This window comes from Vipera ursinii, assembly GCF_947247035.1.
Source record: "Vipera ursinii genome assembly, chromosome: 6".
NCBI classification, from domain to species: domain Eukaryota; kingdom Metazoa; phylum Chordata; class Lepidosauria; order Squamata; family Viperidae; genus Vipera; species Vipera ursinii.
The window spans coordinates 6925298-6937623 of NC_139515.1; the positions used below are offsets into that span (position 1 = coordinate 6925298).

Below are 12326 nucleotides of genomic sequence, written 5' to 3' on the forward strand. Positions count from 1 at the left end.
GAAGGGAGGGAGGGAGGAAGGAAGGAAGGAAGGGAGGGAGGGAGGGAGGGAGGGAGGAAGGGAGGAAGGAAGGAAGGAAGGAAGGAAGGAAGGAAGGAAGGAAGGAAGGAAGGAAGGAAGGAAGGAAGGAAGGGTCCAATGTGTAAGATACAATAATTCATTCTATCTCACCATTTCTATGACCTGTGCTAAAGGGTCTTCTTTGCTAAAGGGTCTTCTTACAACAACACTATTAAGGACATTGTTTTAAACATCAAATTGGATCCCAGTTTAAATTCGAGATGCCCCCAGATTACAAATGCTCCATCTCCAGATTGTGACAGCTGCTACAAGAGCAAAATGAACCTTTTCAATCACTTCAGAATTGTCTTGAGTTTCAAACGCTGCCAGAATGAATGAAGGTGGGGTGTTCCCCTTCAAAACGCAAAAGGAGATTTATTTATTTTTTTTTAACCCAAAAACATTTCGCATCCAAAATGGGATGTTTTGAATTCAAATTGCTGGAGCTTTTAAAAAAATAAACCAGACAACCATTTGAGCAGGGTAGTATATGGTCTCCTGTCTTGAACAGGGGTTTGGACTGCTGATCCAAAATCCAGGAAAAAGGGACACCTGGCAGTGGCAGAGCAGTGAGCTGGTTGAGAAGAAAAAAGAACAGATCGTCAGCTGCATGACAGACTGTGAGGAAAAGCTGGTCTTTTTGAAGGAGAACTGCAGCGAGTTAGAGAAGACACACACACGCGCACACACACACCCTGCAGAGAGGACAAAGAGGAATGTTGCAGATGCCAGCCAGATAGGAAATGGGATTTGTGTAGGAGATGACCAGGCTGAGCTCAAGGGAGAGGTCAGACACATCGTAAGTCACAACTCCTTTCATGCTCGGAAGAGATCTAAGTCCAGCCCACTTTGAATGCCTTCCTTATCTCCTGCTCATTTCCCTTGACTGTTAGTTGGCCAGATTCTTGTAGAGAGCTTAAGCTTGCAATACATCTTTATACTCATTAGAACTGCCAGAATCTCCTGATTTCCCCCACGCTGGGTGACTTGCCAGGTAAAGGAGGAGCAGGAGGAGGAGGAGGAGAAGGCTGATGACATCCCCAAGCAAGGCCAGGAGGTTAAGAAGAAAAGAGCGAAGCCATCAAACGGGCAATTTACTGTGAGGAAAGACTAGTCTTGCTGAAGGGAAACTGCAGAGACTCAGACTGAAGGAGACTCGGTTCTCACTACACTTGAGATCCCACATAGGAGAAAAGGAACCCCTTTTGTGTTCTGAAGAGTTCAAAAAAGCAAGTAACACTTAGGTCGCAAAGGTCACATAAAATGAGATGCTGCTTATTTGAGCGCCTCAAGGCCAGTGAAAGGAATTCTGTAGGAAAGCTTACAAATGACAGCCATAGTGATTTTTTTTCTCTCGTCATGTTTCAGCAGGAAAGCCTCGAGCGTTAGAAACACCGAAAGAGATCCTGCTAAAATTGTCAAAAAAGCTGCCAGGGGAATTGGCGAGCATGAATTGGCTGAGTTGACAGAGTAGAAAATGGCAGCTAATATGTATTCCACTTCTGTGATGAGTGAGGGGAAGAGATAAATTTGATTTTTTTATTAATTCTGGATTTGTTCCAAGAGAAGATGATGTTTTAGAAATATCAGGTGTGTGAGCTGAGGCGAGGAAGTGGTTGTCAGGCCATTTTTGTTGATTGATACCTGCATTTTTGTTTTTTAAGCAATCCTATTCTATCTTAAGTGGTACCATAGTGCTTGTTCATGTATTCATCAGAAGGCTGACTCCAGCTGCCAGAGAGAAGGAAGAGATTCTTGCTACAGAATCAAGATCACACAAAGTATTAGAACCGCCTTATAAAACCCTAGTGAGACCACACCTGGAATACTGCAACCAATTTTGGTCACTACACTACAAAAATGATGTGAAGACTTTGGAAAAAGTTCAGAGAAGAGCAACGAAGTTGATAAAAGGCCTGGAGACCAAAACATATGAAGAACGGCTGCAGGACTTGGGTTTGGCTAGTCTAAAGAAAAGAAAAATAGGAATGACATGATAGCGGTATTCCAGTATTTGAGGGGCTACCACAAAGAAGAGGAGGTCAAAGTATTCTCCAAAGCACCAGAGGGAAAGACGAGAAACAATAGTTGGAAACTGACCAAAGAGAAAAGCAACCTGGAATTAAGGAGAAACTTCCTGACAGTGAGGACAATTAACAAGTGGAACAGCTTGCCTCCAGAAATCGTGGGCACTCCATCACTTGAGATTTTTAAGAAGAGACTAGACAGTCACTTGTCTGAGATGGTATAGGTCCTCCTGCTTGAGCAGGGGTTTTGACTAGAAGACCTCCAAGGTCCCTTCCTGCTCTATTCCATTCCATTCTATTCTATTGGGAAGATGTAGAAAGATTCTTCAAGGGACATGGACGCACCAGAGATATTGATCTGAAGACAGGTTTTGGATTTGTAGAGTTTGAGGATCCCAGAGTCATAGATGTTGGCTTCTATGAATTGGATGTAAAAGAACTCTTCAATGGAAGAGTTACATCTGAACATGCTAGAGACTGCTTTAGAGGCGGAAGAGGCGCAGGGCATTATTCTGATCGTTTTAGCAGCCACTGTCCAAGAAAGGATAGAAAGAAAATGCACCACCTGTAAGAACAGAAAATCGTCTCAGTGTCGAAAGATTGTCTTCTCGAATCAACTGGCAGGATCTCAAAGACTTCACAAGACCAACTGGGGAAGGAACATCTGCAGATGCACATCAATCCAAACTAAATTGAAGGGGTGGTTGAGTTTACCTCGTTCCAGTAGCCAGAGGTCTTCAAGAATCCTGGAGCCATTCTTGGTCCAGAAGCTGCAGGTTTTACATCAGGTCCAAGAATGGAAGCTATAGCAAATCACCATCTGTTAGTCTATCTTCTGCCCCTGAAGAATCAGAACCCTGCTTCCTCCAGTAGATCAAAGTCTCCCGCTTCTGTGGATCGCCAGGTATCACGCTCGAGGTCAAGAGCTGTAGACAATGGCCACTGAATTGTGCAGGTTTACCTTGGGACCTTTGAAACCATACCTGCTAATAGTTGTTGTAAGATTGTGACTTTTGGGAAAGACAGACTGAACCAGGGGAGGGGAAAGGTGTAGCAACCTTAGAAAGTTAATGACTGAATCGCGTTCTCTTTGCGATCGTGTTTTTCTTGCTCACTTCTCCTCAGGCATATCAAATATAGAAAATATTTTAGATGTATGTTAGAGGCACATCAGTGACCTTCTAGTAATTAAGCCAGAGATTTGGATAAGACTCTCAGGGCGCATTTATCATTTGATTAACTTTCAGAAACCAGACATTCATTTCAGGAAAGGGAACATCAGATTTTGCAAAAGAAAAGTCTGATTCCTCTGGGTTAAAATCAATCTTGACACAGGGAAACCTCACTAAAAAGAAGCAGAGTTGAAACCCTGAAATTTGGCATGACATATTACGGGCAGGAGGCTGACTGTGTGTAGCATTTGGAGTACAAGTAGAACATAAAACACAGAATCTCGGGGCTGGAAGCAATGTTGGAGGTCTTCTAGTCCAGGGGTCTTCAAACTTGGCCCTTTTATGACTTGTGGACTTCAACTCCCAGAATTCCTCAGCCAGGCATGCTGGCTGAGGAATTCTGGGAGTTGAAGTCCACAAGTCATAAAAGGGCCAAGTTTGAAGACCCCTCCCAAAATTCCTCAGCCAGGCAGACTGGCTGAGGAATTCTGGGAGTTGAAGTCCACAAGTCATAAAAGGGCCAAGTTTGAAGACCCCTCCCAGAATTCCTCAGCCAGGCAGACTGGCTGAGGAATTCTGGGAGTTGAAGTCCACAAGTCATAAAAGGGCCAAGTTTGAAGACCCTTCCCAGAATTCCTCAGCCAGGCAGACTGGCTGAGGAATTCTGGGAGTTGAAGTCCACAAGTCATAAAAGGGCCAAGTTTGAAGACCCCTGTTCTAGTCCAACCTCCTGCTCAAGACAAGAGACCTTATACCACCCAGGTTAAACGGCTGTCCAATCTATTTTTGAAAACCTCCAGCCATTTGAACTCAAAACTCCCCATTTTGTATCCAAAATGGTTTTGGATTAAAAAAACAACAACAACAAAAATCTGAACACATCTCTTTGAGGGCAACCAGGAGCTGTTTATGTGTCCAATGGACACTTCAATTTCTCAGATCTTTCTGGAATTGCTCATCCTTCTCTTTAATTCATCTCTAAATGCCCTGCTTTCCACTTCTATAAACACACAAGTGACTTAGCAGTTACTGTCAACAACACAAAGCATAACACCTATTGCCAAAACCAGGGGAGGGGGAGTGTCTTCAAACTTGGCCCTTTTATGACCTGTGGACTTCAACTCCCAGAATTCCTCAGCCAGCATACGCTGGCTGAGGAATTCTGGGAGTTGAAGTCCACAAGTCATAAAAGGGCCAAGTTTGAAGACCCCTGGCCAAAACCAATGCAATTTAAATAGGTATCGATATTTTGAAGACAAGTTACAATCAGTCAACCGTAGAACACTTGATGAAAGGGATAATTTTGCTTTTTTTCCCTTCCTTAAATAGGAAGAATGAAGGCCAAACCGAGGGAGAATTCTAAAAGATAAGAGACATCACCCTTTTATGCTGCAATCCTACAATCTTTGGGAGAGGATTTATTGGTCCTGGGGAGAACTGGAGCTGTTTTTCAGAGGAGGAAAAGCTTTGAAAAAGGCTGCCTGGAAAGGCGATATCCAACCACAGATCCTTCCTCTCAGCCCCAAGGGAGACCTTTTTCTCTCTGACATTAGAGCTCTGATGTCATAAATGGCGAAAAATGGATGCTTCCAAGAAAAGGCCTGAAGCCACGGCAAACCAAATTTCCAAGGCCAGAGCTTGGAATTTAGCTTCCAATTGAGGGTCAAACCTGGATTCTGCAGAAGTTAATTCACTCCTGCTGTTAAGCCAACTTTTTTTTTTAAGTTAAACCCTGTTCCTCTCTTCCTTTTGCCCAAATAATAATGATGATGATGATGATGATGATAAGTGGCAAGGTCTGAACAGTTTGGAGAATTCCAACATACTTAATGAATGAGCTAGGGTTGCTTAACGTATGCCAAGTCTTCAGGAAAATTCTCAGTAGATTTCTGGCAACGTAGAAAAAGGGGATGACTTTAGAGCAATAGAGAGGAAATTTGAGCAACACTTAAAACTTTGTCATGCTGGAGCCTCTCATCTCCCAACGTTGTTCAAATTACTGCGTCCTCCTGCCAAATGTGACATATTCCAGGAGACAAGCTTCAAGTCCAGTTCTCTAAAGCTAAAGTTTCCTTCAGCATGGATGTCCTACCACTTTAAGTAAAAGCTTCTTGTTTCCTGGTTAATGCATGCTTTATATGGTTGCAACAGGAACCAGAATGAGGATCCATGCTCACCTGCGCGATAATACCCATCAGAGCTATCAAGGCAAGGATTTCTCCCCATTTTCCTACAGAATTTGATCCTGCAAAAATCCATGCATTCAAGCTCAGATGGCTTGAGCGATGTCACCTGGAACATGCTGAGCTGGAGCTGCTCATGTGATAAGCAATCCTGAAGTTTTTCTAACAGGCAAACAGAGCTCAGTGTGCAAGGCTACCAGATCTGGGCTGCCAAACTCTGTCTGACCACTAGGTGACAGCAAAGAGGACAAAAAACCCCTCTTAGTCCACCTCTATATTACATGAACGTCACTGCATCTTCCAGCTACACCTATATCTGTGGCTAAAGTTTCTTTCAGCATGGGTGCCCTACCACTTTAAGTAAAAGCTTCTTGTGTCTTGGTTAGTGCACACTAAACCTTTAGTTATGAACTGAATTTTAAGAAGTCAGTTCCTATTCCACAAGGAGAATTAAGCTTTATTCTTTCCATACTAGGAGAGAAAGAGAGGAAACCAGCCATTAAATTATCCTTTGCAAAGACTAGGAATTAATTAAGGCATTTTTTTAAAAAAAAATTATAGATGTAGATATTGTAACCGTAAGGATTATTTACAGGAAGTAGTTAGTAGCAGTACCTGAAAAGATGTTTTGACAAAAACAAAATCATCTGAAGAGGCTACAAGCTACCTGAAAACAGATGAACTGGTGGGAAGTTTCATTTGTCTGCTTCTCAGAGAAAGAGATTTAAAAAAAAAACCCTGCAAATTAAGGATGAGGACCAATATTTTGATTAAGGCAAACTCTCCTGTTAAGCAAAAAAATTCAGCAAGCGACTTGATCTTCCCTGGCAAGTTGTAAGGAATTGCCCTCCCGTTCCTAAGAAATGTATATTTTCCGTTTGTGTGCACTGCCCGGAGACAGTGACGTACGTACATGTGAGATGGGCAGCTATACAAATTCAATAAATAAATAAACCCATCAGATAAATAAATGAATAAATAAAATAACCAATCTGTGGCTTTAACAGAAGCAAGCTGCATTGGACTCCTAACGCTAAACAAGCAGAACTCTTTTCGGTGAGGACCAGAGCAATGAAATATAGGATATCTCTAACTAGTTTTGGCAAGCGTGAAGTCCACTAAGACAGGAGGTCCACAAACCACGGGCTGTGGCTCGTTAGAAATCGGGTGACCAAAATGGAGGGCGAGCGTGCAAAGCTTTCTTTGGATAGGTGAGGGATTTATGTTGTGTGTGCAAAACCATTCCATCCCCACCCAATGCTGAAGCTGCCGCTGCCGGTCCATGGAACCAAAAAGATTGAGAACCCCTGCCCTAAGATACGAAATTACCCCCCTCCCCCCCGTGAAGGGTAGAGCTGCCAAACCTGGACTGCAAATATCCAGACAACCAGTAGACGACACAAAGATTTAAGGTTTTGTATGTCTGCTTTGTTGCCCCTAGTGATCATTCAGACTCTTGCCAGCCCACTCTGAGACCTCCGAATTATATTTATTCCATTCTGTTAAGAGCGTTTCTTTGGGGCTGCAAAAATCCTTTCCCCGCCTTTTTTTTTTAAAGTGGAAAATTAGGAAACCTCGCTTTGTTATTCCTTCTTTAATTGTCTCTGAAATCAATATCAAAGTTAGAGGCAGCCAAAGTGTAAAGGAGGAAATGAAGCAAACACACTGGTGTGCTCAGCTACAATCGGGAAAATAAATGGAGGCGAACAAAGGAAAAATAAAGACCTGCCATTCATGTATTATGACTGCATTCTCGGAAATGCCTCAAATACTTTGGGCTCAAGATCAGATGAAAGTCACTTGCTAGTGCAATGATAGTTTATCGGGGTTCTCGTACAAAGAATTGCAGTTTGCAGGGGTTTTAGTAGAACTCTGTGATATCCGGAAAGCCACACATTCATTGGTGAGTTTTAAAAAGTCCTCAATTAAAATATTCTCTGCCTACAACATTCTTTACTTCAAGGTAATTGTTTACTGACGGGACAGATGTTTGAGTTCACGCTAAATCTGTATTTTTACTTCAAACCCAAGTGTTCGCTCTATATTACCGGGATTGGTTTGGGTTTTCTGATATTTTTTTTCATTCATTTTTTTAAAAATTTTGGTGTTTGTGATGTAAAGCAGAAGATAAAACGCTGCCTAATAACTGGGCATAATTTTGCCGAAAAGAAGCAGTTACTTTTTTTTTTTTTAACCTTGAAATAAATGCCTGTCCATTTGATTTCAGTTACTGGGTGGACCTGTAAACAGTAATTTAGGTGAATATTTTCATCTATAAAACCCACTTTTTCCCATTTGAGTAGATAATTAAAGGTGCCATCTCCCCCTTTTCAGCTTTTGCTTTGTGCAGTCTATTCAGATTATCTGTTTAACAATATATAACTTAAGATTAAATTGCACCGCACGGCAATATTTGGTTTCTCACACAGCAGGAAAACAAAACGACTCAAAAGACCTGTTCAATAAACTACACTCTACCATGAAAAAAAAGGAAAAAAAACAAACCCTAAATCTTAAAAAAAAACAACCAAAAAACCAACCCTGAACAAAATAGCAGCTTTGTCATCATGCAAATTACCCTTGAAAACCAACATTCAATATACAGTATTCACAAAGACACTTGTATTCACAAACATTGTGGTTTGAAAACTTTGGAGGAATCGGTAAGACCGTGCTCTGAAAACAGAGATCCACGTGGACAAGTAACAGCTTGAGCAACGAAGGACAGACACCCGGGATGAAGAGAGGAAATTTTTTTCCCCCAAAAAAATAAAAAATGATTCCATTTTGACGTTTGTTGCTTCAAGCTTGCCTTTTCAGAACGTTGCACCCAGTTCATGAAGTTATGGAAGCTGACTCGTTTTTAGAAAACAAAGACGATCCGTTATAAGGCATTTCACATCGTGATTTAAAGTCTCGCCGTGTCCAATTCAACACTTGACGTTCTCCAGGAGATCTTTCACGACTAGCCCACCACGGCTTCCTTCAAAAAAAGTTTTCCCTTTTTTCCTTTCTTTTCTTTTATTAAAAAAAAAAGTCGTACTTTTTTTAAAATTTTAAAACCGGTTGCCACCTTCCGACCACGGTTTTAATTCTCTCCCCTAGAATATATTTTAGATCCTGGAAACGTATTCAGACGTGCTAAACGCCGTTGCACTGATGGGCTTGAAGTGGCAGTGGGAGCGAGCGTGATGAAGATGAAGATACGTAGTGAAGAAGGAAGTCTCTGTGGGTTGTTTTTTTTTTTTTCTAAGTTACGGCATTGACTTACAGTTGATTTTACTCCCGGTGAACCGGTATGAAATGGTATCGTATGAAACCGACGTTGAGTTTGTATTCAAATAAAGTTGAAACAGGCATATAAATAATCGGGATTCTAGACCAGAAGGCGAAGGAAATGGCAAGGGTTTGTTTTTTTCCCTTTTCCTTTACAAATCGGGTGTTCCAATGTTTAAGGAATGCGACCCACTCAAAACCGCCTCCGAACAAACAGAAACCGGGTGATCTTTTAGAGGGGAGCCCTTTTTTCTTCCTTTTTTTTTTACATAAAAGTCTTCAAAAGCACACAGACAAAAGAAGACCTAACCCCAAACCTTGCAACTCCACGATAAAGCACATACAGGATTCGGTTCTCAATGGCCTAGGATGATGGAAGCATTCACACACGCGTTTAGGGATCTGACACACCAACATGCAGCCACGGCGGGTGCCTTCGAGCATCTTCCCCAGAGAAGATTTTCGAGTCACTGGCACTGCCACTGAGTCTGCCATCTTGAGCAGACTGGACCTCCTTTTTCTTGAGTGAAAATGGTGGGCTCACTTTTTTTTTTTTTTTGGCAGGATCTTGGTTCGTTAGATTAGGTTTGGGTTTCACTGGGTCATAATTGGCAGGCTCGGCTGCCAGATAACATCCAGAGTAGGATAATCTGGATTCCTACCATAGACCAGAGTGATGGACTCAGTCCAGAGACTCCACCACACTCAGCCGAATCGTCCTGTAGGTAAGAGAGAGAGAGAGAGAGAGAGAGAAAGAGAGATGTCAGAAGTAGCTGAAACATCAGTAGAGAGATGTTGACTTCTTAAGCTTCTCACTGAGAACCCTTTTGTGCAATTTAGTCTCAACGAGTGGACCCATGTGAGCATCAGGCTCCTGAACGGTCCCTAAAGTACTAATAAGATTATCCGTAAGATTATCTGGGACACTACCCATCCTCTTCACGACCTGTTTTCCTTGTTACCCTCGGAGAGGAAGCTCCGTGGTGGTATCCGAAGCAGAACATCCAGGTTCAGCCACAGTTTCATTCCATACGGCATTGACCTTGTGAACTCTCAAGCTTCCTCCTTCCGTTATACATTCAAGATGGAGAGTGAATAATATTTATCTGTTACTTATATGTAAGGGTGTAGGTCTATACATAGTATGTTTAGGTGGGCATCATGTATGTGTTCACCTTGAGAGCGGGCAACTAAATTTAATTTTTGATGTGTGCCGTTGTGCCCACAGTAAAAAATGACAATAAAATTTGTCTTATCTCGTCTCATCTCATCTCATCTCATCTTGCCTTATCTTCTCATCTTGTCTTGTCTTGTCTTGCCTTGCCTTATCTTCTCATCTCATCTCATCCTATCCTATCCTATCCTATCCTATCCTATCCTATCCTATCCTATCCTATCCTATCCTATCCTATCCTATCCTGCATTCTATTCTATTCTATTCTATTCTATTCTATTCTATTCTATTCTATTCTATTCTATTCTATTCTATTCTATTCTATTCTATTCTATTCTATTCTATTCTATTTTCCAATATTTATCCTATCCTATATTCCAATATCCCATCCCATCCCATCCTATCCTATCCTATCTTACCTTACCTTATCCTATCCTATCTCATCTCATCTTATTTCTGATGTTAGAGTAAGTTACCCAATCCAGAACCTTCGTACCTGATGTGCTCCTTTAGTGATGACTCCCCAAATTCATTTGCCATACCACAAAGTCACCACCCAATTTCTAATTCCATTACTGTGATCTGAATTTGTCTTGATTTATACAGTAATCTATAGAAGCTTTTGTTTTTGTTCAGTCACTAAGTCGTGTCTGACTTTTTGGGTCCCCATGGACCATAGCATGCCATTGTGTCAGTGACCCTATCTAACCATCTTCACCTCTGCTGTCTCGTTCTCCTTTGGCATTCCATCTTTCCCAACATCATGATCTCTTCTTATTAGGTGACCAAAGTAATTGAGCTTCAGTATCTGTCCTTCCAAAGATCAACCGGGGTTGATTTCTTTTTGGACTAAAGAAGCTAATGCATTGAAATTATAAGTAAACCCACTGATTTAAAACTTTGCAAGAGTCATATTAGTAGCTGGACCTGATGCATGGAACAACAGAGCTGGAAAATTTCTTACAAATCTAAACCTCACTGTAGGAGCCACTAAGGCATCTGTAAGAGACTATCCAATTTTTCTTTGAAGGCCTCCTGAGAAGGTGATTTTGCCCCAATATTCCTGGTGGTGGCATGACCATGGAAGAAATGAATGCAGTATCAAATTCTAATGATCTGGACTTTGGATCCTGTTAATGCACCCTAAAATGGCATCTGAATGTTTAAGAGACATATTACATTCCTGGATCATGTTTAACTTGTGGTGGACTAGGTCATCTAGATCAGGGGTGTCAAACTCAATTTCATTGAGGGCCGTATCAGCATTGTGGTTGCCCTCAGGGGGCCGGGTGGGTGTGGCCAGGGTGGGCGTGGCCTACTGGGTGGGCATGGCTAGAGTGCGTATGGCCTACTGGATGGGCGTGGCCAGCTCTGCATCGTTCGCATCAAGGGTGCCTATGGGGGCCTGGGCAGGAGTGGGACAGATCTGAGGGTCTCTGGCAGGAGGAGGGTCTCTGGGCCAGGGCCAAGGCAGTGGGGGCCGTTCCCTCCCTGTTTCCAGGATGGCTTCGCGGGCCACATGAAACCACTTCGCAGGCCGGATCTAGATCCTTTTCACAGGGGTCACAGTCTCCTCCATTACTTGGCCATGAATTATTACAATTACATGAGCATTATCAACAAACAAAGATGTTTTGTAACAACTTATGATTTCCACCCCAAAAAATCACCCCAGTGTAATTCTTAACTTTTTGCTTTTGTTGAATAAGCTATTGTCAAAGTCAACTGTGGAAGCCAGATTAACTTAATCACACAATTCACATAAAGACCGGGTGATTCACTTAGTAACGGTGGCAAGCAAGGTTGTAAAATCAGGCACAACTCGGTGACTGCCTTGCTTAGCGATGGAAGTACCGGTCCCATTTCTGATCGTAAATCAATAACATGGTATATTGGCACAACGAAACTTGTCCATTATTGCACAAACTATTGTACCCTAAACTAGTTGTATCTTCTTGGTAGATCTTAAAGGCAACCCCATTAAATATTGTAGCCCAGTGGACTCCAAACTTGGCAACTTTAAGACTTGTGGACTTTAATTCCCAGAATTCTAAGTTCCCAAGTCTTAAAATTGCCAAGTTTGGAGACCTCGGCTATAGCCCATTAAATCTATCCCTGTTCTTGGCCACAATTTTAAAAAAATAAATATTTCAACCTTTTTCAAGAGAGAGCCTTATAATAATATGACAACCAGCAATATATTTATAGAGAGATAGCTCTTGTTATTCTTAGGAGTTAGGAGTTCCATTCAAGTGCAGAATAACAAGATTGTGAAATTATGAAAAATAAGAAATTGAGGTTATGGAAATTGGGGAGTTAGTTTGTGCATCCTATGCACACCCTCTGTTTTCGTCTCCTAACATGGATGAAATTCCTACTTATCATCCACAGATATATAAAACTCTGGGTGAGACCACAAATAATAGGTTCCTGC

At 41.9% G+C, this 12326-nt stretch overlaps 1 protein-coding gene and 1 pseudogene across 2 annotated transcripts in view; one reads left to right on the plus strand and one right to left on the minus strand.

The window, feature by feature from the left end:
* Positions 1 to 550: 550 nt before the first annotated feature.
* On the plus strand, positions 551 to 4372 carry LOC310642733 (annotated as a pseudogene). The gene is made up of 2 exons: positions 551 to 680; positions 2327 to 4372. The product of its transcript is annotated as an uncharacterized misc_RNA (transcript).
* Positions 4373 to 7540: 3168 nt separating this feature from the next.
* The window catches only part of CACNA2D1 (calcium voltage-gated channel auxiliary subunit alpha2delta 1), a gene marked incomplete at its 5' end in the record, with an annotated part of 159075 nt that continues 154289 nt past the window's right edge, over positions 7541 to 12326 (minus strand). The window contains one exon of the mRNA XM_083366623.1: positions 7541 to 9437. Within this exon, the coding sequence (XP_083222749.1) occupies positions 9321 to 9437 (117 nt within the window). The 3' untranslated portion in view covers positions 7541 to 9320. The remainder of the gene's footprint in view (positions 9438 to 12326) is intronic.